Source organism: Callorhinchus milii, unplaced genomic scaffold (genome assembly GCF_018977255.1).
Source record: "Callorhinchus milii isolate IMCB2004 unplaced genomic scaffold, IMCB_Cmil_1.0 Scaffold49, whole genome shotgun sequence".
Lineage (NCBI taxonomy): Eukaryota > Metazoa > Chordata > Chondrichthyes > Chimaeriformes > Callorhinchidae > Callorhinchus > Callorhinchus milii.
Genome location: NW_024704790.1, coordinates 311,737 through 338,373, shown reverse-complemented (window position 1 = coordinate 338,373; position 26,637 = coordinate 311,737). Strand labels below are relative to the sequence as shown.

Genomic DNA, 26,637 nt, shown 5'->3' with positions numbered 1-26,637 from the left:
TACCGCCGGGGGGGGCGGGGGGGGGAAATACATGTTTACCCCCAACAAACTCCACTCGTTTAACTTTCTGAGATAATTGTTAACTTCTAACAGAGTTCAGTTCGTCCTCTTATTAGATTTTGCCTCGAACTAGAAAGAGCAGATGCGCTCTCTTTATGTTTATCCCCCCTCCCCCCCATTGAATTGCACGACCCCCGGCTCGAGGGCGCGGATTAATATGCCATCTACTCGATTTAAATTAGAAGCGGCTCCGGGACCCGTTGCCCCCCACACAGCGCGCGAAAACGGTGCGTGGGAGAAACTGAAAGAAAATTGGAAGGGAAGACCCGAGAGCTGTTCGAACCTGACTTGGCCTTCCGTTCACCCGGAGCGAGGGAGCAGCGCGCTCCGAGCGTCGGGGAGGTGGGCTGCAAAGGGAGAACTCTTTCGGCACGCGGAGCGTAACGGGCGCGGGTGGCGGGCGGGAAGGTGTGGTGCGGCGAAGCGAGCGGCGTCGAGTTGGAGCTCGAGGCCCAGAGGCAGCGGCGGCCGAGGCGGTCGGCAGGTGAGGCGGACACACGGGGGAAAGGCACCAACACTGCACATAAACCAACACTTTTTTTAAGAAAAAAAAGTGGTAAAAAAATTACCTTTTTAAAATAAAATCCCCTCATAAATGTCATTTTGGGGGCGGGAGAGGTCGTTTGCTACCACGTTATTTTTAAAAAAAGAAAATGACATCGATTTCACTTTGTTGTCTCTCCGCCAAAACAAACCCTAAAATGTTTGTTTCACTATTTATTATTTTTTAAAAAAATTGATGTAACTTTTTTCTCTCAGCCCCAACATCTTCCCCCACTCCAAAAAAAAGTTTGTTTTTACTTTTTTTGGTGTCCCCCTCTTTTTTCCTTTCTTTCCAGAAGGGGAAAAAAAACACTTAATCCTTGCATTTGATATAGCGCTTTTCACGACTTCTCGACGTCCCAAAGCGCTTCACAGAACACACTGTAAAGTGAATTGACTGTATATTTGTGGGCGAACGCAGCGGCCAAATGCGCACAGCAATGTCCCACAAACAGTCGTAGATTGAAAATGACCAATTTATTTTTTGTTTTGTTTTGGAGGATTATTATTAGGCTCTGTGTGGAGTAAGGAAACTTGCCCGAGGTTTGGCCCTGCCTGACCCCCTGGGGATTGAACTCGGGTCTCTCACTTGCAAATCGAGTGCTCTAATCACTGAGCTACAGGACTCCACTTTTATTTCAGTTATGTTTTCTTTCATGAGAGAAGCAGGAGGTTTGTTTTTCTTTACAATTTGTTTTGGGGGGAAATGCAAGTATTTGGTGTTATTTTAATTGTATTTTTAAAAAAAAGAATAATAAACCTGTTGCATTTGATCCTTTTGCATCAGGAAGATGTCTCGTTTACAGGATTTCACTGCCGACGGCTAGTGACTGTGTTTTGGAGGCGAACGTATTTACTGCACTCAAATGGACAGCTGCCTTTACCTGTGAAATGTCTAGTGCTTCTGCTGTTCCTTTTGTTCATAGAATTGTACAGCCCATCGAGTCTGTGCCACTCTTTGAACAGAGCAATTAATGTCAGTCCCACTCCCCGGCCCTTTCCCCATAACCCGCAAACCCGTCCTCCTCAAATACCCGTCCACCGCGTTTTTAAAAGTCCGTGTTGTTCCTCTCTCCTTACCCGCCGCGACCACACCATTTGCACCTTGGAGGGAAAAAAACAAACTCTTTTAAGTATAATAATTTTTGCATTTTATTTAATTTCGCACACAAGATATACGGTCAATCCACTTTATAGTGTCCTATGGAGCTCTTTGAGACGTCTCAATCACATAATAATATCAAATGCAAGGATTATATATAGGTGTGTGTCTTAATTTTGTTTTTCGCACTCATCTTTCCTGTTATTTTAACTTAAAATCATGGCATTTCTTTTAAACCCCCTTACTAATCCTTGGATGCAGTGCAGCACCTGCTCTGTTGGAACATCCTAAATTGCTTCTCGGAGCTTTTTTTCCGTCCTGTGTAGTGATGGGTGTATTTCACAAGTGAAAGCTGCTGCCTAATTGCGTAGAGCAAATACCCAGTCAAATGGATGTGAAGTGAGTGACCAATTTTTTAAGAGGATAAAAAAGTGCAAATACAAATTATTTTGCTGTTGCTCTTTCCTGACTTTCAGATTAATTTAATTTCATGTTCTACCCATCCCCTGTGTTTTTCCTCTCACCTTCATTCTTAATTGGAACTTTTGCCCCATTAAAATTATCAGCACAACTTTTAAATTGTCACTTAAAGTTGCTTCCTTTGTTTTCTCACTCTTCCTTTAGTTCCTTCGATTTCTTATGTTTTGGGATTATCACAGATGGGATATTATTCCATTAATGGTTTATTGATAATTTGTAAGTCATTTCAACATCATTGTTCTTTACTCAAAACCGTCCTTTATCATTGGCTAGTGGACTAATGTGTTTATGCACCAACTCACATTTCCCTGGAGTGGGATGCATCACATCAGTGTGCTGTAACAGTGGTTGTGGAGAGTTCCAAGATCAGCTAAATTGTATTGGTATTGGAAAAATGTCGAGTAGCAAATTGGAAGATTAATCCTTGAGCCATGGTTTTCCTATATAGCTGTTAGCTCAAAGCAGGAGGCCTTTGAGCTGATATGTAATCTATGGAGACATAACAACAACAACTTGCATTTATATAGCACGCTTCAAGCCGGACAGTGTCTCGGAGTACTTAACAGTGGTGGAGCTGGATGCTGAGCCAAGGAGAGGGGGAAGGTGTCCTGGCCAGGGAAGGGAGGAGGTGTCTTGGTCAGGGCAATGAGGTGGAGGTGGAGGAAAGCGGACCTGGCCAGGGACCAAATGTGGGGTACGCAGAATACCTGAGGATCGATCGGGTTGGGTGAGGAAGTCTGAACCGCAAGAGAGAAGATGTTGATGGGAGGAGTATGAATTCAGTCTTGTCAACGTTCAGCTGCAGGAAGTTTGCACTCATCCAGGCCTTGATATAGATGGAGTCCTGTAGCTCAGTGGTTAGAGCACTCGCTTTGCAAGTGAGAGACCTGAGTTCAATTCCAGGCAGGTCAGGGCGAAACCTTGGGCAAGTTTCCTTACTCCACACAGAGCCTAATAATAATCCCTCCAAAAACAAAAAACAATAATAAATTGGTCATTTTCAATCTACGACTGTTTGTGGGACATTGCTGTGCGCAATTGGCCGCCGCGTTCGCCCACAAATATACAGTCAATTCACTTTGCAGTATGTTCTGTGAAGCGCTTTGGGACGTCCTCCCGACGTGAAAAGCGCTATATCAAATGCAAGGATTATTATTATTATTGATGTCTGTCAGACAAGCTGACAACATCGGCGGACTGGGAGTCGCAGCTTGAAGAGAAGTCGATTTGTGTGCCCCCGTACATGTGGAGGTTTACCCTGTGTCTGGCTGTCTCTGTGCTGTGAGTGGAGGGGTTCGACATAAGTGACTGGGGAGAAATTAAGAGTAATTCATACCCACAAGAGAAAAGTTACTTCAGTGATATTGACTAGCATTTCATTGCATTTCACAGAGGAATTTCTTTTTTTTCATTCTTTTTCAAAACTTGGGCAAGTTTCCTTACTCCACAAAGAGCCTAATATTAATCCCTCCAAAACAAAACAATAATAAATTGGTCATTTTCAATCCACTACTGTTTGTGGGACATTGCTGTGCACAATTGGCTGCTGCGTTTCGCCCACAAAATATATATGGTCAATTCACTTTACAGTCTATTCTGTGAAGCGCTTTGAGATGTCGAGAAGATGTGAAAAGCGCTATATCGAATGCAAGGATTATTATTCCCTGCAAATATTATACTCTTATAATTCAATGCATCCACGATAGTCAATTTTCCGTCAGTTCAGTTTAAGAGATAATTTGGCACTATTCCTTTATTTTCTGTGATACATCTTGAAGTGATAATAATGGATTTGCTTTGGTAAGAAAATATAATTGTAAAGAAAAGCCGCAATTTTTGAATAATGAACAATATTGATATCTTTCAACAAGTTTCTAAGGATAGTGTTGTAAGCCATTTATGATTGGTTCTGTTGTGTGAACATTTGATCCCATGGGTATCCAGGGCAGTTCATTTTTGTAATGCATGTCTAATACTATCATTTTTAAGTTTCACCCACAGATTCGCAGTCAATTCACTTCACAGTATATTCTGTGAAGTGCTTTGAAACATCTGGAACGTCTAGATGTGGAGTCCTGTAGCTCAGTGGTTAGAGCACACGCTTTGCAAGTGAGAGACCTGAGTTCAATTCCAGGCAGAGGGCGAAACCTTGGGCAAGTTTCTTTCCTCCACACAGAGCCTAATAATAATCCCTCCAAAACCAAAAACAATAATAAAAATTGGTCATTTTCAACCTACGACTGTTTGTGGGACATTGCTGTGCGCAATTGGCTGCCGCGTTCGCCCGTAAATATACAGTCAATTCACTTTACAGTGTGTTCTGTGAAGCGCTTTGGGACGTCGAGAAGTCGTGAAAAGCGCTATATCAAATGCAAGGATTATTATCTTGCCAGCTCGAATGCTGGTCTGTGCCTTTGCTGATCTCAGGCTCCGCTGCTTGGTGGGAGCTGATCTTCCCAGGTCAGGGGGGGTAAAACCAGCCTGGCGTCCTGCTCCTGATTCCTCTAGTGCCCCTCTACTGGTTGTGTGGCAGTCAGCAGGTGAGTCCCAAAGCGCTTCACAAATTGATTGCTGTCAAGTGTAAATGACTGTATATTGTAGGTGAAACACAGCAGCCAATTTGCACACAGTGACATCCCCCAAATAGCTACAAAGTGAATGGGTAATTTTATCGGTTGGGGGGTACAGGGTTATCAGCCAGGACTGGGAAAAGCTCTTTTCCAATAGCGTTGTTGGATTTTTAATGTCAGGCTGAAGAGGGCACAGAGAGAGAGTTTGGTTTCAACTTGCCCAAGGTTTCACCCTGCCGGGGAACTAACGCAGGTCTCTCGCTTGAAAGCCGAGTGCTCTAACCACTGAGCTAGTTGGAGGGAAAACTGGCTGTCGCACAAAACATACGAGAAAAGCGCTATATCAAATGCAAGGATTATTATTATAGAAGACCTGAAAAGCACTACATCGAATGCAAGTATTATTATTTTGAATTAATAATTAAAATCAGGGAGTAGACATCTACATTAGGAGAAGAGGTCATGGAAGCTAGAGAAGGGAAGGCTCAGGGACCATCTTATTGAAGTGTTCCAGAAAATGATGATAATAATCCTTGCATTTGATATCATGTCTTCGAGACGTCTCAAAGTTCTTCACAGAATATACTGTAAAGTAAATTGACTGTATATTTTGTGGGAGAAATGAAGGATTCAGATGCACTGGTTCCTAAACATGTATATCCTCATCCAAAAAAAAACAAAAGCCATGGAACACAGACTCAATAACACAAGAGGGAAGGTGACCAGACAAATCTGTTTTAATTACTTTAGACAGGGAATAGTTAATATATAAATGGACCAGGGAAGTGATGGGGAGAGTAATTTAATTATCTAGTAAGTGAAGTATTTAATTCAAGGATATGGGAGATAGATTATTGTAGATTTAGTTTTGTTATTTGTAATTTTGGATCCTGCCAAATGCCAATGGTCTACTCCAGATTATGGTTATGGTGATACATCTGTTGTTTATCTGTAATCCCACAAAGACCATGTGTATGGAAGAATAACAGACTGATGTATGTTTTGGAATTGTAAATTGTACAAGATTCAAACATCATTTATAGTCCATGAAAATCAAGGAGGCCATTCGGTCCATCATGTCTGTGCCGTCTTTAAAAAGAGCTATCCAATTCAATCCCACTCCCCCGCGATCTCCCCATAGCCCTGCAAACTTGTTCTCCCCAAAATGAAGCTTGAATTGTATTTTCCTGATACCTGAGTTTTTAAGGTACTTCCTTAAATTCATATTTCTTTCAAAACATTTCTTAAGAGAGTTAACAACAACAATTTGCATTTATATAGCTCCCCTCAGGCAGGGTAGCGTCTCAGAGCCCTTCACATGGATAGCATTTCGGAGTTCAGTCCATTTATTCAGTTTGAAAGTAAAGTTCTATTTTTGGTAGATAGTAGGATCCTTCAGTTGTATCACCCTAGTAATTCTGCAATGATATTGCACCACTTGCCTAATTGGAAAATAACAGCAACTTGCAGTGAGCTTCAACATGGGCTAGTGTCTCAGAGCACTTAAAAATACATATCTTGTGTATGGTATATATGTATAACATGTATATACACATTAGTGATTCTCAGTATTCAGCTGATTAATAAGAGCCAAAATGCAAAATACTGCAGGTGCTGGAAATCTAAAAACAAGTCGCTGGAAACACTCAGCAGGAGAGGCAGCATTTATGGAGAAAGGAAAGTGAGTCAACGTTTCAGGTCATGACCCTTCGATTAATATGAGCCTGTTGGGTTGCATTCTTGCAGGCTATAGGATCATCCAAATTGTTGATTTTTTTCTATTATAATTTATTAGGGTGTATCTGGTTTCTATACTTTCAGGCTTGAATTTGGTGATAAAATGTATGTTTTACACTGGATTCATACTTAAATTATAATACAGAAATACTTCTAATTGCTTTGGAAGTTTTCTGTAGGAATTTATATTATTAAACAAAATGTTACCATGAAGCATTAAAATAGGATTTGCAATGATAAGTAAAAGAAATGCATTTAAAGATGACTGTGCAACATATTTTAGTATGACCAATATATCTTAGCTCATAATAATGTCTTCCCCCCACTTGCCCTTGACAAATACATAAATTATGCAACAGTAAAATTATATTTGGCCATTAAGCCCATTCCATAGCCTGGGTGCAATTGAATGGAAAATAACATGCTAAATCTACTGAGGAAAGGATCTGTAATGTTTCTCTGTTCTCCTATATGAATCTACACCCTATAGCCATTTTTCACTGCTTCTAGTTAGAGCACTCGCCTCGCAAGCGAGAGGACCTAGATTTGATTCCCAGGTAGGGTGAAATCTTGGGCCTCTGTTTACCTAGCAGTAAATAGGAATCTGGTTATTAGTCGATTGGCAGATCGCTTTCCAGGGATAATGATTATAATAATTTGGCCACTCAATCCACGATTGTTTGTGGGATACTGCTGTATAAGTGTGCAAATTGACTGTTGGGTTTTCCAAACAAAATATACAGTTACTATACAGTATATTCTGTGAAGTGCTTTGAGATATCTCAATCCGATAATGTGCTTATCAAATGCAAGAATTATATATTTTCATGATCCCAGCAGCTCAGAAACAAATAATAACTTGTATTTGATGTAACACATATAAAGATTGTGAAATGACTCAAAGAACTTTACAAAATTACTCTGAAGTGTAGTAACTATTTGTAAACTAAAGTGGAAACCAATTTGAACACAAGAATATCCTATAAACATTACCAATTTTATCTGGAGAGTTGTTGGTCAGGAAACCTACCTACTGAGCAGGCAGACATGACCTCAGTTTAGCAACTTGTCATATTTTACAAAGGATTCGGTCATCTCCACATTGTTACAATTATAACCGTGTTCTGTTCCAAACCAAATATTTTCATTCAAATATTTTTGAAGTTAATTGACACGTCAATATCTGCTTTAGGTGTTAATAAAGATGCTGTCTAACCAGCTGTCTGTTAGAATTTCTGGCAAAATGAACCTGCTAATTTTAGAAAAGTGCCAAAATCACCTGCTGAAGACAGGTGGACGTGAACGTTTGACTGCCAGCAAAATCACTCAGTACTCTCCAGAATAATCGGGTCAGTAAGTTAAATGTTATGGTAAATTTCCCAGCCTTCAGGCAAAGCAGTCGGAGTCACAGAGGTACTTTGCAAATTGGTGCTATTGCTAACTTGACATAGCTCTTGACATCTACCTGTCAAGCCTGAAGCATCCAACACACTGCTCCTCTGACACTTGCAGTTAATTAAGACTGCATTTAGTGTAGAGACCTCTTGAGAATCAGTTCAAATAGAACCAAGGCTTTGAACTGCTTTTGGTGGCTCTACAGCAAGCTAAATTGACATATGTTTGGTATGTGGACCCTTTCCCCGGAGTGTAGCTGGATTCAGGCTACCTTCATCCTCTGTTAATGATTGCTATTTTCTCTGTATTCTCAAATGAATTTCCTCAGTAATAGTGTGTATAATGTATTTTTGACTATTTTAACCCCTATTCAGAATGTGCTTCAGCCTTTTCAACAAAAAGTTGAAAATAATACATTACTTAAATTGATTGAATCCGCTCCATAATAACTGACTAATTTACTGGATCAGTTTTGCTCTTTTTGCTCCTGGTAGTAAATTTGTGGATGCAGCCTAATGTTAATTCTGCAACATTAAGTTTCATAAATTTTCCTCATTATGCTTAGAAATAAAATGCAGTCAACTGCAAGCTTTAAATAATATTACATTAGGAGCATTAAATTCTGTATTGAAACTGGTATTACATTAGTTATTTTGAAGTCCACAGAGACATATTTGCAAAATATAACACATGTGATTAGCCAAAATTAATGAATTTGTTACCTGAAAACCAAGGAGCAGAATATTGAGAAGCTTAACTCACATCAGCTGATAATATTAATGAGTTTTTTTGATAATAAGCTTTTTCCTCCTGTAGTTTGATCAGGCATTTAACATTTAACACGGCTCCCTCAATATCCATCTGTGTTGGCTCATTTCTGGGCATATTCTGCAAAATGTTGGTCAAGTTTCCTTACTCCGCACGCCTCTGTTTACCTAGCAATAAGTAGGAACCTGGTTGTTAGTCGATTAGTGGATTGCTTTTCCTGGGATAATAATAATTTGGTCACTCAATCCATGACTGTTTGTGGGATATTGCTGTGCACAATTGGCTGCCGTGTTTGGCCACAAATATACAGTCACTTTATAGTATATTCTGTGAAGTGCTTTGAGACCTCTGGAAGATGTGAAAAGGATTATTTATTATTTCATGCATAAACCAGATGAGCTTGGGCAATGTCAGTTAAGAGGCGAAAAACCAAATCAACATCTATGACCTGGAATTGTTAGTTTGTGAAACACTTCAAAATATTGTTTTACATTAAAAAAGATGTATAAGCTTAAGTTCCAGTTAATTTATTTTAAAAAAGAACCGCTTTTATACTTTGATGGAGTCAGCAAAGAAACTTGAGAGAGAAAAAAGGACTGATGGCTGACCTGATCATTTTGTGGACAGAGCAGTCATCCATAACAAGGGTAAGGCTTTGGTCAACATTCCTACTGACAATTCAGTGCCCTAGAGTTTTAGTTAAAGATTTGCACAGTGTATTACTATAATAATAATCCTTGCATTTGATATAGTGCTTTTCACGTCTTCTCGACGTCTCAAAGAGCTTCACAGAATAGACTGTTGAGTGAATTGACCGTATATTTGTGGGTGAACGCAGCGGCACACAGCAGCGTCCCACAAACAGTTGTAGATTGAAAATGACCAATTTGTTATTGTTTTTGTTTTGGAGGCATTATTATTAAATTATTATTATTTATACTGAAGAATTGGATTTATACGGAATTGAACCCACTACTTATTACATAATACTTGTACGCAATGTTACAAAGTGAGGTCTTTCTAAACTTACAGTTTCATGTTTGCTCATTGCCTTGTGGTTTGAGATGTAGTGACAGCCCAGGAAGGTGCCTATTATGAAGGTTATGGGGTTTATTCTGATCAGTAATGTCACAGTTAATGTTGTCATTGGAGCAGAACCTAATGATGTCACCGCAGTTTACACTCAAAATGTCTATTTGTCTGACTCCAATCAGCCGTTTTTTTTAAAACATAGAACTTGTTAACATAGCAGCATTTAATGGAGTATTGGTCGCCCCAGGCTATTATTTGCATCCCAAGCTTGCAGGATCCAGGATAGCAGTCTCTACCTCACTATATTTGATCAAAATATGCAGATGTCAAAATGGTGAATCTTTAAAATCAAAATCATTATTTTTTAAAAATGTCAACTAGGTAGGAGATTTTTTAACCAAAGTAGAAAGGTGGGATTCCTCACCTTCAATTATGTCCATTATCTTCTTTTTAAAGATTAGATAATAAAGGCTCGAAAATTGTAAAGTGCTGAAAATGCCTTCTTTAGTAGGAGCTCAACAGACAGAGTTTTCGGAATTTGCTTTAGAAAGATAAATGTGATCATTTCAAAACGTGGAGCAGCAAACTTCCCGTTTCATTCTTTTTATATTTTCTCTTTTCCTCTGAAAGGGCACAGTGGAAATACAATTGTACATTATTATGTCCCCTCTACTGTTTACTGCCAGAAGAGAACCAGAACAGGTTTCCTTCAGTTCTTTTTACTTTCACGTGGTACCACCATCTAATACTGTATTACTCGGAAAATAAATTGAGTTGTGGTATAATAATAACTTGAATTATTCTTTGAATTTTCTTCCAATTCCTTTTTCAGGTTTTCCATTGTGCAGCATCAAAACTGCTGTTGCTTTGGTGGTTAGGCAGTTTATTTATCTCCTTCTTGAGTGGAAGGTCTGACTCCAGTAACAAAGCTGAGATGGGAAATTCATGGGCTGAACTCTACATCTTATAATTTAGAACTTTTTAAGCACATAAGAGAGTCAAAGATAAGAAAACACTTGTGAATCTGACCTCCTTTACTACATACACTAGCATATTCTTATAGCGTCCAGGATTTTTTATTCATGAGTAATGTTTATGTTCATACAATTGAATTTACATACTTGATTTTGTTATGCTGATTCTGTGGATTTAAATATTAATATAAAATAATTTCCAATTGAAAATGAGTACCAACTATTATTGATAGTTTCAGGATTTTTACATATCCTCTCAAATTAACATTCTGTGTATGTTTGAGGGTTTACACATTTTTGGAATAATATGGAATATTAAAAAAAGTTCAAAAACGTATTTGGCAACAGTGCATTTGCTTGTGAAATAAAATGACCAATAGTTTCACTATTTTCTGAAAATTATTGTACATTTACTAATGGTACCTCACCCTTTTTCTTTTATATTTATTCCATTAGAGCTACGGCAGTCCACAGCGCAAAAGAAGAGGATGCTTTTAGTCAGACTTAGGCGTATGCTGTGAAAACTACTTTCCCAACTGTTAATTTCTGTAGACTCAGCAGACAAATCAGGAACCATGGATTGCTACAGCTTCACTGATGAAAACTCCCTTCAAGCTGATTTACACCTGCCTTTGCTGTCAGACAGTGAGTTGCCCATTGCAAGTAATATCCAGAGATCAGAGATCATCCCAGACCCTGATGATATTATTTATGCAGGAATGACAAGTATAGAACTTGAATCCAATCTGGAGACTACCGAAATCCCTGATGATCCATTTGCTGACAATTTAGATCTCTCCCTGTATACTGTAGATAAGGGATGTGACTCCCCAAAGATTCCCAGTGACTCCACGGATACAGATTCTCCACCCATGTTGCTAGGTACTTGAATGTACATACATGTTTCCAGTACTTTTATAATAAGCGGTGGCGTTGAATAGAGCCAGGCTCTATCTGTCTACTTTCTGGTTTGCAAGCAATACCCATCCAAAATTATTGATGTAAAGATTGTTTAAGTTCTAACAAGTAGCGGTTTTCTTATTACAATTGAGCTCAGATGTGCACCTTGAATTTTATTTTGTCACTTAAATTGCTGCATCAATGGATTATTTAATAAGTTGACTCATCCAGGCTCCTCACATCATCTCCCTAGCCTTTCAGTAGATTTCAAATGGAAGAGAATAAAATAAAACCTAAGTTTTGCAATGAGTTGAAAGGAGCAAGAAAGTACAGTCTGTTTTCTGTACTTCCCAGCTATAGAAGGAAAAACGTGTTTAAAACGGTGTAGTTTACTTGTAGCATTCTTTACTTTTCTATATTTGGGATCATTCTCTTTCAGTCATGTTATGGGGCAGTAGTTACACTGAATTTACTGCAGGTGGATGGTTTGATGTGAACTGGCAGATGATCCGGAGACACCCAAACCTAGACAGGCACATCTGTGCACAGTGTGGGTACACTGGCTGTCTTTTGTTCCTGGTGGCAGACAGCACATGAGCAAGTCCAAGGGCCTGCAATGGAGATGCTGTCAGACCCAACAGACCTTGTGCATCACTGATATAAACCAAGGCAGGAAGATGTGGATCTTGGGATATTTTACCAGCAAATTCTTGCAACAGTAAAGTAAATATTGGGGGAAAATCCTTTATATCGAAGAAATTTTAATTTGTTCAAAAAATATTCTCTAGACCTTATCACGGTTTCGTCAAAATATTTAATTTCTGCACACTCGAGCTTTAACAAAGGATCTATTAGCTGTTAGAAATGTTGAAGTATAATATTCTGTTAGATTAGTGACTTAATTTAAGTGTGCTTCATGCTGGAGACAACTAACTAGAATTTCTTCCTCATGGTATTGTGTGAAAGTTGAGTTTTAATGTCTCAGTTCTTTATGAATGGTTTAGATGTCCATCATTCAACATTTTTATGAATGAAATAAATGCAAAGGTTAAGTACAATATTTTGGTACTCAATATGTTTAATTCAATGATGTAGCAACAACAATAAATTATATTTGTATAGCCCCATTCACGTCGGAAGGAAGACTCATGGCCCTGGACAGTCAGGGATTTGGACCTGAGCTGGGGGTTGGGATCAGGAGGGTGGGGGGAGGAGGTTGGCCCAAGGCGCAGTTGAAGAGGAAGGTCTTGAGATGTGCAATGAAGAAGGCAAGGGAGGGAGTGAAACAAAGTGGACTGTGAGACGGTGTTCCAAAGGGTGCGGTGAATAGTACTAGTTGGAGCACATCTGCACAATTAGAATTTACTGGTAAAGGAGTAACGCAGCCCTCAGAGCTGAAGAAGACGAACTGTTTGTTAATGCAATGTTAACTTGTGTAATCAGATATATATTGTGCAAAATGTTTTTAGAGTTCGACATTTGATTGGCGAATCACATTTTACCTGGGACTCAACCGGAAGATGTCAAAACTGAACTAAATCTTATAAATTCAAATGTCCACGCTTCAAACTACGCTGAGCTCTTCCCAATGGTGATTCACTACCTGATGGAAATGCTGCTGAGTGTTAAGATATACAGAGCAGCAGTGAAGATTTATATATGTGCAGTCAGCTTGTCTGAATTCCTCAACTGTTGTTGAAAATCATCTTTGCAGGATCTAATCCCAGGTTTTGAAACCACAGTATGGCATGGTGAAGCTCTAAACTGTTCTCACTGGTTTAGTGCTGAGTGAGTGATTGTTGAAAGTTGAATGTTTTGTTGAATAGTTGATCTTGCACTCAATTCCACTTTTAACAAACGTTTTCTTTTTCAACACAGAAAATGAACTTAATACAATGAGGAATGTTGTTAAACCAGTTGTAAAAAATGGAAGTTATGGCCTGAAATCTTGCTTTTTTTTCTCCAACCAATATTTTCAGGTATTAGTCCTCTCCCTCGAGAACATACCCCTGAGAAAGATGAGAGCAATGGTGAAGGGAAATATATATGTCTGCAGAAAAGGAGGCGTTTATCCACCAGACATTCACCACAGCAGACATTCCAGGTTAGCACTGAACAGGCTCCACCTGGGATAAACCTAGATTTGGAACGTTGCAAAGGGTTATGCCAATCATTTCTCAATCTGTTCTATCTTTGACCAATAATAGGAGAAATGTTTATTCTTGCGATCTAATCTGGAAACACATAATGTGCACTACTATTAGTAAGTCCTGTAGCTCAGTGGTTAGAGCACTCGCTTTGCAAGCGAGAGACCTGAGTTCAATTCCAGGCAGAGGGCGAAACCTTGGGCAAGTTTCCTTACTCCACACAGAGCCTAATAATAATCCCTCCAAAACCAAAATAAAATAAATTGGTCATTTTCAATCTACGACTGCTTGTGGGACATTGCTGTGCGCAATTGGCTGCCGCGTTCGCCCGTAAATATACAGTCAATTCACTTTACAGTGTGTTCTGTGAAGTGCTTTGCGACATCCTCCCGACGTGAAAAGCGCTATGTCAAATGCAAGGATTATTATTATTATAAATGTACAACAGCAACAACAAAATTACATTTGCAAAGCACCTTTCATGTCGAGAGGACAGCTCAAGGCGCTGAACAGTTGGGGGGGTGGGGGGACAGGGTTGGGATGAGGGAGGCAGAGAGGTAGGAGAGCCTGATGAACGGAGGGAGTGGACAGGTTGATAGGAGATTAGTAGGTCAGAGAGGTAGGAGAGGGAAAGGCTGGGAGGCCCTTGAAAGAGTAATGTGTATGAGGTGTGAGGCAGTGGCTGAGTTGACCAATGTTACGGAGGTGGAGGAAGGCAGTGTGGATCATGGCATGGATATGGGGGAGAAAGGACGGTTGAAGGTCAAACAAGACGCCCAAATTCCTGACTGGCTTGGTGAGATGGAGTGTGTGTGTCCGTGGATGCTGATGCTGCCAGTGTCTGAGGTGTGAACCAATCAGGAAGGCCTTGGTCTTGCTGACATTCAGCTGTAGAAAGTTGCCTTGCATCCATGTCTGACAGACAGTGTCAGGACATGAGTTGTCCTGGAATTGAGGGTGGAGGCAGAAAGATAGTTGGGTGTCATCCACGTACATGTGGAAGTTGACCCTATGTCTGAGAATGATGTCACCAAGGGGGAGCATGTAAAGTAAAGTTTGAAGAGGAGCGGACGAAGGAAAGAGACCTGAGGAAAGTTGCACAAGAGTGTGTGGTGGCTGGAAGAGAAACTGTTGGCGGAGACAAATTGGAGATGGTGTGAGAGATAAGACCTGAACCATTCAAAGGCAGAACCTTGAAGGTTTAGAGGAAAGGCGGTGGAGGAGGATGGAGAGGTCCATGGTATCGAAAGCAGCAGAGAGGTCAAGGAGGCAGAAGGAGCCCTGGTCACAGATGTTGTAGTGAAAACTGAGCAAGGAAATGAGAGATAAATATTGGTCTCTCCTTATTAAAGTAGATCATGTTGGGAATTCGTCCTATGGAGAGATTTAGGATTTATACTACTACGTGGTCTCATGTCGTGGTGCAGGAAGCACTTGGTTTGCTTTCTGTAGTTCATTCCTTTGTATTGATTTAGTAAAATGTACATATCAATCTCGGATTTGTTACAGTATTGTTTCCTTTTCCACACTCTTCTATGTTTGGATCCCTCTCTTCCATTCTAGTTATACAGATTTTTTAACTTATCCTGGTCCATCTGAACGAGAAGGTATTCAGTAGTTGATTAAATTATTGCTGTTGATCAGTGGAAGCCATTAACTTTTGTTTTGTTGCCCAGGAATGCAGTCAATGTGGGAAGTCTTTCAGCAGTGCCAGTGCCCTGAGTAAACACTACCTGACCCACAGCCACGAGCGTCGTCATGTCTGCAGGATCTGCAATAAAGCTTTTAAGAGGCAGGACCACCTGTATGTGAATTTGGTTAACTGTGAATGCTGTGAATTTTACATAAATAGCCCTTCCTTGCAGTGGAGTCCTGTAGCTCAGTGGTTAGAGCACTCGCTTTGCAAGTGAGAGACCTGAGTTCAATTCCAGGCAGGTCAGGGCGAAACCTTGGGCAAGTTTCCTTACTCCACACAGAGCCTAATAATAATCCCTCCAAAACAAAAAAACAATAATAAATTGGTCATTTTCAATCTACGACTGTTTGTGGGACATTGCTGTGCGCAATTGGCTGCCGCGTTCGCCCACAAATATACAGTCAATTCACTTTACAGTATATTCTGTGAAGCGCTTTAGGACGTCCTCCCGACGTGAAAAGCGCTATATCAAATGCAAGGATTATTATTATTATAGAGAATCAAGCACGTTCTACAAAAGATGCAGGTTTTATTTGTCAGATTGTTTGTGTGTGGAGGAGGGCGGAGATATAATTGCACTATTTAAGAGGAAATAGGCAAAGTTAAGTGAGAGAGCAAATATGCGAGATTGCCTGAGAAAGGCGATTCCAATGAAATGTGTCCTTCGCTTAATATAACAGGACAGTGTTTGGAATGCTGACTCCTCTGTCCTCTTGGGATATGAGGTCCATATTTAGCTAGTCCATCTGTGCTCCCAAGATTATCGTGACCAGTCTGAAACTCTACGTCGTCATATTCTGTAAACCCACTATAACTTAATATTTAGGATGATACAGAATTGTGGAAAATTCTTAAATTCAATCCTTAATTTGAAAGCTTTTTTTATTTACTATCAATCAAGTCAGACAGAGTAACTGTAAGTGATTACTGTTCCTGCAAGTTTTTATATATTGATCACTCCCAGTTGTGCTACTTTTTAAAATATTGGATTGTGAACCCAAATATGAAATGTTTGGTAGACTGGAAAAATAGTTATTGATTATTCTCTGACAGATAGATTGATTCCACTGATAGCCAGCTTAAGATAATGTTGAAGGCCGGTAACATTTGCTCCCTTGAGCCTGGGTTTTAATCTACCCGAGATTGATGGGATCAGAATATCCCATAAGGGTTGAACATGAGCTAAACTATGAGAGAATAAACCACAAATTGGCAACTTTGCAGACAAGAACCCACAGGATTGGGGGGGATATGATGATGTGTATATATGGTTTTCTCTTTAATTACCTTTAGAATATGAGCACTAGCTGGTTATCATACTAGTTATGCAGTTGTGTGTGCTTCACTTAAAATTCAGTTGGACGAGGGATAATGAAATGTTGATATACTGTCAGTTTACCATCAATGGGATAAAAATGTTAACATGTGCACACAATAAAACCACATTTACTTCTGGCACTTTTCCCCTAGATCTGGGCATTTGCTGACCCACCAGAAAAACAAACCTTATGTTTGTATGGAGCATGGCTGTGACAAGAGTTACTGCGACTCACGATCCTTGCGACGTCATTATGAAGTTCAACATGGTTTATACTGTCAGAAGGAGCCCTGGACTGATACCTGCAAAGATCTGGGCTCCATGGAGAGCGCACTGTATCCACAGAGTGAACATATGCAAGTCTCGCATGAAGGTGACATTGTGCAGAGTTCTGGGGCCCATTCTGAGTCTCTTTCACAAAGACCCCTGTTGCCAAACCGACAACTGCTGAGGTGCCTAACCAGCAGTTTAAGCCAAAAAATACCTTGCGATAGTGGAAGCAGTGGACCCACCAGTATCACTTTGCACTATCCCACACAAGCCCATGCTTTGCCAAATGTATTGACGGGTCCCAACATTTGTTCATCTGATAGGTCAGGCATGGTCAGGCAAGCCAAATGCAATGTATTGCAAAGAGAACATTCTACCGGTTTGAACTGTAACATCAGTGAATTGTGCCCTCAGGTAAACCCTGCTAATCTGTCTGTGACAATCCCCAATGTTTCATATGTGGAAAACCTGGACGCTTGTATTTTGGACTCTCTGATTCCAACTAGACCACAGCCTCCACCATACACTTTGGAGGCAGCAAGACCTGCAAGTTGGCCACAAGCTGTTGGAGCAAATCATACGTTATCAAGAAATGAAACCATTTCCTCTGGCCACCAAGCCAGTCAGGATCTTGTGTGGACCAATAACCTGGCGACTTACAGTGGCAGCAAAGGAAGTTATTCTTATATTGTTCCTAATTTGCAGCCTTCTGAAGAAGTTTCTACCAATTTTTCAAGTGGCGCTTTGCATAAGCTGGACTCTTTCGCCCAGGCTTTCACAAAACAGAACTTGGATATTCAGTCAAATCCCTCTGCTTCCAGGCCCCAGGGTGAAAACTCACAAGTGTCAGAATTTGATGCATGTGGTAATGTCTTCAGGCAGCTGTTGAGTTATAAAGCCAACTTAAACCAGTGGCCGGCCTTTCCTGAACAGAAACGGCAACTTCTGCAGGAGCAGTATTCGCTTCACCAGCAGCATCAACAGCAAATAGCCACGTCACTCTTCACACAGGTCTACATGGGAGAGCAGGAGGCCGTCTCCCTACAGAACCAAGTCCCATTTCAAAACCATATGCTCCAGCTGATCTCTGACACCCAGTATAATATGTGTCAATCCCAAAATTTGGTCAGCCAATCGCAGGTAACAGTTACTCAGTCCCAGCATATAGTCTCCCAGAAAATTTCAGCCCAGGCACAAAATAATGGATCCCAGTCATATCAGCCGTTAGATTTAGGCCAAGATTTTCCGAGCTGCTTGAAGCAGGAAAATGCACCGTTTTTACAATTTCAATCTACAAAACCTTGTCAGCAGGTCAAGAGTATCTCCCCGTACTATCCACCACAGGTGAAAGTTGCAGAGCCACAGACTGGCACTAGTTTGCAGCCCAAGTCCAGAGACCTTTCAGAATGTCACAAGAAATCCAGGAAGAGTCCATTTAAGGTTCAACCACCACTTCAGTTGGTGTCGAAAGATGATATTGCTCAGAACCAGCTTCAGGGACAGTCAGAGCAGGTGGATAATCGGCCACTCCCCCCCTGTAACAACAAGAGAGGGAGAGCCTCCAGTAAAGAGGCCGGCTTCAAATACTGTACTGGAGGCAAACACAGTAAGAGCACATCCTCTAGGAAGGAACGACAGAAGTTGGATCCCAATTGCACTGCTCCTCCCAGCCAGGTGGCCATGAACTCCTTCACAGTTCAGGGTTCTTTGTCTAGGAGTACGGACGACAGCCACCAGATAATCCAGGTAGTCGCTTCATATCTGTGCTTCTTTAATGACACTCATTGGCTATAATATCCCCCACCCTTCTTGCCTTCCACCCCTCCTGATCCCAACCCCCAGCTCTGGTCCAAATCCCTGACTGTCCAGCACCTTGGGAAGTCCTCCCACTTTGGAAAGTCCTCCCAATGTGAAAGGCAGGCACTGTGTAAATGACATTTGTTGTTATTATGGGAATGATGATCTACTGTTTTTTTCTCCTTTGCTATGTCCCCGGTGGCTAAAACCCAACCTTTTACCTGTGCCACTCGAGCTTTGTAACTACCCATTAGCAAATGCATAAGAGTGGCCTATGATTTTCTGTCCTTGCGAGAAAACACTTGGCCCCTATTTGATGTCTCCCTACAGTGAGAAAATGTCTTATGTAGGAACACCCAGGCTTTTTATTATTTATTTTCAAATGCCAGCACTTTATGTGTTATATAGAACAAAGATATTCATTTATATTCACAGTAATGTTTGATATCTTTAAGGGATCTAGTGTTTCAGATAACTTAATTCTCAGAACTTGCTGTTTGTGATGGCTTTTTAGCAACTCATTTTCTGTTGCTCTGTGTAATTATCTTTGACTTTCCAGGCTGAAGACATGTCCAATCTTTCCACTACATTGCAGGAGGGAGATGGATCTTCACCAGTTTCATGGTATGTCTCTTCTGCCAACTTTACCAACTTTACATAACAATATGCTGCTTCAAAAAAAACTGAGGTTCTTTTGCCAAATATCTTGAACCTATGCCCTCTGGTTACTGACTCACCCACCAGTGGAATCAGTTTCTCCAATTTACTCAATCAAAACCCTTCATAATTTTGAATACCTCTACTAAATCGCCCCTTAACCTTCTCTGCTCTAAGGAGAACAATTCCAGCTCTAAAAGATAATGGTGTAAGAAAGATTTTGTTGCCTACTCAACACCTGAGTTTACCCAATCTGTAACTCACAGTGCATCCCAGACTTTGGAAGAAAATGGTGAAAGCATCAGATGCGAGAGGTGTCAAGGCGTTTTCCACTTCCTGAATGGACTGAATAACCACAATTGTTCACAAGAAGTAATGGGAAAACAGCATACATCAGAAGATGGAATTAAATCACAGCAGGTTAGAAATCGGATACAGTTTGGTTTTGAGGAAAAACTGCTGATGCAAACAAAGAGGTTAATTTCAAAAACAAGCCAGGTTGATTTAGGGATTATGGAAACTGGTTAGTAAAATGTGCTTTCATCTTCACCGTCTGGGTTTAATGCTGTCCAGTGTCGGGTTTAATGCAATACTGTCCAGTGTCGGGTTTAATGCTGTCCAGAGTCGGGTTGAAAGACTTCCTTTGATGGTTGCAGCAAAGAATGGTTTCCTCATCAGTCTTGACAGAGGTTTGGGCTCATTTCAGCTGATGATTGGAACTAAAGTCATAAACTCATTCCAATCCTGGGTGCAAACCCCTGACTGTCCAGCGCCTTGGGACATCCTCTCGACAGGAACATGCACATTATAAATGCAATTTCTTGTTGTAAAATAATACTAAAATCAAGCACACGTTTCTAAACTGAGAGATTTGAAGAGGATGTTGTTAGCATAGACTAAGCCAATAGATGTCCTGAATATTATTTTGATGTTGCTGGAAATAATGAAATAATAATTTCATCTTTAGGTGACTGATAACGGAATTGAGAAAATGGAGCCCGGTGGATTATTTTTTCAGTACCTGGAGGATAAACTAAGTGCTCTTCTACTGAAGAAACCCTTGGAGGAAGCGGTGGTAATGCCTTTAGTGATCCCAGTGTCTGTACCTGTAAAATCCTCCAATACTGTGAAAGATTGCAAAGCTGGAAAATCTGACCATTCACCCATTATACCAAGGAAATCAGTCACAATGAAACTGACCGATCTAGTCGTCTCCTCTAATGACAGCCATGTCCAGGTGAGAGCGCTTCTGAGAAAGGTAACCTTGATAGTACACACGTTCAGTCAGGCAGGCAGTGCTTGACTCATTCTGGTTCTTAAAACCCGTTTCTTTCCCTCTAGGTTCCCACAATGGTGTGCACCATTCTCCATCCGCGAGGGGAGGCAAGTGACTTGTTCCTGGGGTTTCTGCCAATGTTGCTGTGTAACTATCTACTCGGGGGTCGAGGTTATCTAGGAGTTTCCCTCCCATGGAGGCAGATTGTTGATATAACTTGTTTTGTGTGGGTGGGAGAATGCTATCCTAACCTCCCCCTTCCCCCTTTAATAAATATAACGTGTGGTTTCCATATTGCTAACCTTATTGTTTCCATATTGTTAACCTTGAACTCTGTTGATGACTGTCAAATTGGTACAATGAAAAATAATTAGACAAGCTTGGGCTCTTCAGTCTTGAGAGAAGATCTCAGAGGGGACCTTAAGAGAGGTGCATAACATTTTAAATGGGATTGAAAAAGTAAACTCGGAACAATACTTTAGGATGCATCAACAGGGATGGGTTAGGGTTGCAAAGCGCAGAGACCTGGAAGTTTATCTTTAATTACCCTCTGAATAAAGAGTGGAACAGGCTGCTAGGAAGGGTGCCTGAGACCAAGACACTGGGACTTATTTAACGAAATGTCTGTGATGGGAGGACGGTGGTGGGTTTTCCAGAGGGATAAGGTCAGATGGGCCTAAGACCTTCATCCAAACTGTTCTTGTGACTATCCCAAAGGGGATTATAATGGTGTTCAGCGCCTAGGCTGTACAAGCACAAGAGAGAGTTTGTTGGACAGTGCTCCAGATGTTACTCCTGATACTATGAATTGTTATGGCAACTGACAATACTGTAATTTCTTTGACATTCGGAATTCTGTTGGGTGGTAGATTCATTTTGGTTTTACTCCTGGACTCAAATCGATCAGAGTCACTATTGCCGTGGCTCTGCTCAGCCCATTACCATTGTTTATTTCAAGCACTGCACTTCACATGTTTTGATCCATTTATTACTCTGAAGATATATATTTTTCAGATCAGCGAAAGTCGACGACAAACCGTGAACTGCACCGACATCCCCCACTCCAAAAAACGCAGGAAACGATCTCGACCAGAACCCCTGTTTATCCCGTCTCCGGCTTGGAGCCAGACAGGGGCAGCGCCTGGCATGGTGCTGTACCAAAGCCAGATGCGTTCTCCTGTTTGTTTGGCTGATCATCTTCTGGAGATGAACTTCCAGACGCCTCCGTATACCCCTCCCCCAATGCTGAGCCCCATCCGCCAGGGCTCCGGGCTCTACTTCAACAGAGTCTGTTCTGCAGCAGGTGGCACAGCGTTGCTCCACACCTACACCCCCAAAGGAATCCTGAGTTGCATCTTAGGTAAAAGTCTTCTGCTTTTCCCCATCCTGTTTAAGATTTTTTTAAAATAAAATTGTGGCTTAGAAAGAAATATGTGATTAGAAATTGCGGGAGTAAAAATAAAGCTATTTTGTTATAGATATTTCAAATAAGTAAATAAGAGACGTCAATATTAGGGAACAAATTCCTCTTTACTTTTGACACCCAGTGTTTCAATTGAGCATTCTGAGATCAGGTAGAGCACAGGTTTAGAAATAAAATAAAGCTGCTTCTTTAACAGGGAGACATTATATTTCAGCAGGGAGACATTGTGCTTCAGGTCTGACTACTGAGCCCTCTGCCATTCAGCATCTTCTGGATTCCTGTCTTTTGCTGGTGTCTGTGTTGTGTGTAAATAGAAACTTAAATGAGGGGAAAAAATAACAATTTAATCAGAAACATTACTAGACTTCATTAATTACTAGAATCACTAGACTTTTTACCCACTTACTGTCCATCTTACAATATATCCTGTGAAGCGCTTTAAGATTTCAACAATGTGATCAGGCGCTATATCAAATGAAGGATTATTATTATTAGCCCGAGTGTTTTGTTTAATATCTTAGTGTTTATGAATAAATAAATTGTCATTGATTTACTGCTGTTTTGTAGATAGCACAGCTGGCTTTTGCGGGATCTCTGTAGTGAAGGACGACTCTGTAGTCAACATAGAACCGTAAGTTATCACACAATAAACTGACCGATAACATCCACTGATACAATCTACTTCTGTATTGGAGGTCCTATAGGTCAGTGAGAATGGCCTTATTCAGGAAACCCTTACCAATTTCTGAAAATTAAACCTATTTTACGAGAACAGGTGCGTGCATACATGTGCTTTTGGACTCAGCCTCTCAAGCCTGTTACACCATTCTATTAGATCAGCCATGAGCAGGCTCGAGGGCTGAATGGCTTCCTCCTGTTCCTGTGTTCCTAGAAACTGTTTTTAATGTATATATTTGCATTGATGGTAATTATACTAAAAACAATCGATTGCATATTTGGCTATCAGAGGGCACATGACTTCCTTGGCACGTATTTACACCTTGTTGCTTCAGGCACATAAATATTGGAAGCCGGTTCCAGGCAGAGATTCCACAGCTTCAGGACAAGTCGCTGATGGTTGATGAGGAGCCTCACGCAGATCTTGTGTGGAAGCCGTGGGGCGACATTGAAACCAACAAAGGCACTCAGAGAACAGGTGAGAGTTTAGTTTTTTCATCTTGGAAAATGGTTGTGCGTGAATAAAATTACTAATTTGAGTATAATTGAGGCACTATTTAAGGCCTTAAAAAAAATCCTGAGAAGATGTGTCGTGCCCGAGACCAAGATGTCACAATCAGGCCCAATGCTACTTCTTGTTCTGTATTTTTTAAGTTAAGATGAACTTGATTTATCCCCTTTCTTTAGCCCACATCTCTGTCCCAGACCACCACACCCCCAATCATTGCTGTTAGACTCTTAATGAGTAGCCTTTGCCTTTTGAACCCTGATTTCAGCAGAAAAATGTTTAGTGAAATTAAAAACTTTAGTCTGTGTTCAAGGGCCTCAGGAGAGCTGAGACAAGCACATGATTATCAGCTTATCTCTTCTGCTCTTCAGCTGACGGCAATTCCCTGTAAAATACTTTCGACATTTTGATTTCAATTCAGTTGCTATATCAATTGAAAGGATTATTATATTTCTAGTAACCCTTAAACCTTCCAAATCTATGAATTGATTACCTGTTACTCAACAAAATGATTTGAGCTTGTGATTATTTCCCCATTATAACTCCACAGCAAAGTTCAATGAGTCACAGCCAATTAATAGGATTTAATATTTGTAATTAACGGTTAATCCTTTCACTGGTTAATTATATAAATGGCACCTTTAATTGGCCCTGTATATATTTTCATATTGTGCATAAAATAATGGTGTTTACATATGGCACATTATAGCCTTCTGGGGAGACATTTCACCAGGTCTAGGTAGCTTGCTTGTATGTTTGTTGTTTGTTATAATGCTCAGAATTTACAACAACAACTTAGATTTATATAGCGTGTCCACGCCGGCGTCTCAGAGCAGTTTATGGTTTCGGATCCCGGGACTGAGCCAGGGAGAGGGGTGGTAAGGTGACCAACGGCGCAGTCGAAAAGAAAGGTCTTCAGCAGAGACCTGAAAATGGGAAGGGAGGGAGCGAGACGAAGGGAGTGAGGAAGGCAGTTCCAGAGCCTCGGGGTGCAGTGGCTGAAGGCATGGCCGCCGAGGGTGGAGTGGAGGACGAGGCCAGACCTGGAGGAACTAAGGCAACGGGTACTGTTTTGAGGAGAGAGGAGGTCAGAGAGGAAGGGGGCTGCAGAGGAGTGCAGGGACTTGAATATGAGGGTGACGATCTTGAAATCGATCCTCTCTAGGATAGGCAGGACTGGGGGGGTCGGGGAGCGGAGTTTCGTGCGGGTGAGAATGCGGGCGGCAGAGTTCTGAATGAGTTAGATTTTATGGATGGTAGTGGATGGGAGACCAGCGAGAAAGGCGTTAGAGTAGTCCAGCCGAGAGGTGACAAAGGCATGGACCAGAGTTTCAGCGGTTTTGGGGAGAGGTATTGGCGGAGACAGGCGATGCGACGGAGGTGGAAAAAGGTGGTGCTGGTAAGGGACCGGATGTGGGGGAGGAAGGATAATTGGGGGTCGAACTTGACGCCTAGGTTGCGTACGGGTTCGGAGAATTTTAGGGGGAGGTCAGGTAGATGGAGGAGGTGAGATCCATGAGATTTTAGACGTGGACGAGAGCCGAAGAGTAAGGCTTCTGTTTTGTCAACGTTCAGCTGAAGGAAATTTGCGCTCATCCAGCCCCTGAGGTCTGACAGGCAGCAGACAGAACATCAGGGGGTCGCAAAGAGAGTTGGAAAAAGTAGAGTTGGGTGTCATCTGCATACATGGTGATTGGGGTTAGTGAAAGTGACGCTCTGTCAAAGAGCCGGCGCAGACTCGATGGGCCGGATGGCCTCCTTCTGTGCCGTAACATTCTATGTAGAAATGTACCCGATGTCTGCGGATGGCATCTCCAAGCGTGAGCATATAGATCGGAAAGAGGAGGAGGCCAAGGATGGATCCTTGGGGTACCCCACGGTACCCCAGGGTGAGAGCGTGAGGAGAAGCCGTTTATGCAGATGTTTTGCTGGCGGTTTGTGAGGTAGGACTCGAACCAGGCGAGTGTGGTCCCATTGAGGTGGATGACGGAGAATTTAGCAAATTGTCAAATTCGGCCTTAATGTTGAAAACTATTTTCTCCAGTTCTTAACATAACAAAAAAAAGCTTTGATAGTAAAGCTATATTTAATAATTTAAATTCTGGCTTTAAAATATACATAAAAAGAGTAAATTTAGAGCCAGGTGGAATTTCTCCCCAGCCATTGATTGTGAAGTATTGTGCCTTGTGGTGACCTGTCCTGTGATATATATTTTGCTGCAGTGACAGACCTGTTGAACATGGCTTGTTCCAGCGTGCTGCCAGGGGGAGGCACCAACATGGAGCTGGCTTTACATTGTCTGCACGACACTCGGGGAGATGTCCTGGTAACTAGTACTCGTTCTTAATCATTCTTAACAAAGGGCAACTTCCGTGCGATCTTTGTGGTGTATTCTGTAGGCTCTTACTGTGTGTCTGTCTGTCTGTCTGTCTGTCTGTCGGTCTGTGTGTGTGTGTGCGTGCTGGACACCAGGGTATGTGTTGTGTTAACAGACTAAGGGTTGAAATGCATTTAGCTAATTTAATGGTGCACAGTGAGATCTAGGAATAAAGGACCTTTTTAAAAAAAAACTCATCCTCACATTTGATGCAGCAGCATTCACATCGGGAGGACACATCGATGCACTTCATAAAATTCACCATAAAGTGTAGTTGACTGTGTTTTGTGGGTGAACACGGCAGCTAGTTGGTGCACAGTCATGAACTGTTGCTATTTTTTCTAGATAATAGCAAGGTCTAGACAGAGATAAATTCTGAGATAAAGTCACAAAAATTCTTCATTCACCTGCATGTAGTAATCCTATTTTCATTTGTATGTTTTTCAGGCTGCATTAGAAATGCTGCTGATGAAAGGCCTATCACGAGATCTCTCTCACCCGCTGACAGATTACCATTACACTGGTAAGAGGAAAGTCATTTATTCCCCCCATTAAACCAGAGACTATTTAGTAGTCCTGTAGTTTAGTGGTTAGATCGAGAGCACCCAGGTTCTATTCCCAGACAGAGCAAGTTTACTTGCTTCACATTCCTCTGTTTTCCAAAAAGTAAGTAGGAACTCAGTTGTTAGTCAATTGGCGGATTGCTTTCCGGGGGCAATAATCCCTTTTTTTAAAAAAAATTTGGTCCCTCAATGCTCGATTGTTTGTGGGATGCTGCTGTACGCAATTAGGGCCACGTTTCACCCACAAAATATACATTCTGGCAGGCACCAAATTCAAAGAAAACCTGATTGCAAAGCACATTACAGTATCTCTTGCCGAGTTTCAGGCGGGTAACAGTGAACACGGGGCAAGGATTGGACTATAAT

General features: G+C 41.2%; 1 protein-coding gene across 3 annotated transcripts in view; it reads left to right on the top strand.

Moving 5' to 3' along the window:
- The first annotated feature begins 232 nt into the window (after window positions 1-232).
- LOC103189216 (zinc finger protein 541) overlaps window positions 233-26,637 on the top strand; it is a 29,824-nt gene continuing 3,419 nt past the window's right edge. Inside the window, exons 1-14 of one of the 3 annotated variants that reach the window (XM_042345452.1) lie at window positions 233-544; window positions 11,118-11,306; window positions 13,541-13,665; window positions 15,385-15,512; window positions 16,875-18,738; window positions 19,349-19,413; window positions 19,713-19,866; window positions 20,414-20,683; window positions 20,788-20,829; window positions 21,737-22,082; window positions 22,713-22,776; window positions 23,159-23,301; window positions 25,554-25,657; window positions 26,156-26,231. In XM_042345452.1, coding sequence (XP_042201386.1) covers window positions 11,237-11,306; window positions 13,541-13,665; window positions 15,385-15,512; window positions 16,875-18,738; window positions 19,349-19,413; window positions 19,713-19,866; window positions 20,414-20,683; window positions 20,788-20,829; window positions 21,737-22,082; window positions 22,713-22,776; window positions 23,159-23,301; window positions 25,554-25,657; window positions 26,156-26,231 — 3,451 coding nt within the window. In that variant the 5' untranslated portion in view covers window positions 233-544; window positions 11,118-11,236. Of the gene's footprint in view, window positions 545-11,117; window positions 11,544-13,540; window positions 13,666-15,384; window positions 15,513-16,874; window positions 18,739-19,348; window positions 19,414-19,712; window positions 19,867-20,413; window positions 20,684-20,787; window positions 20,830-21,736; window positions 22,083-22,712; window positions 22,777-23,158; window positions 23,302-25,553; window positions 25,658-26,155; window positions 26,232-26,637 lie in introns of all 3 variants that reach the window. The other 2 variants (XM_007909549.2, XM_042345451.1) reach the window with 2 other exon arrangements.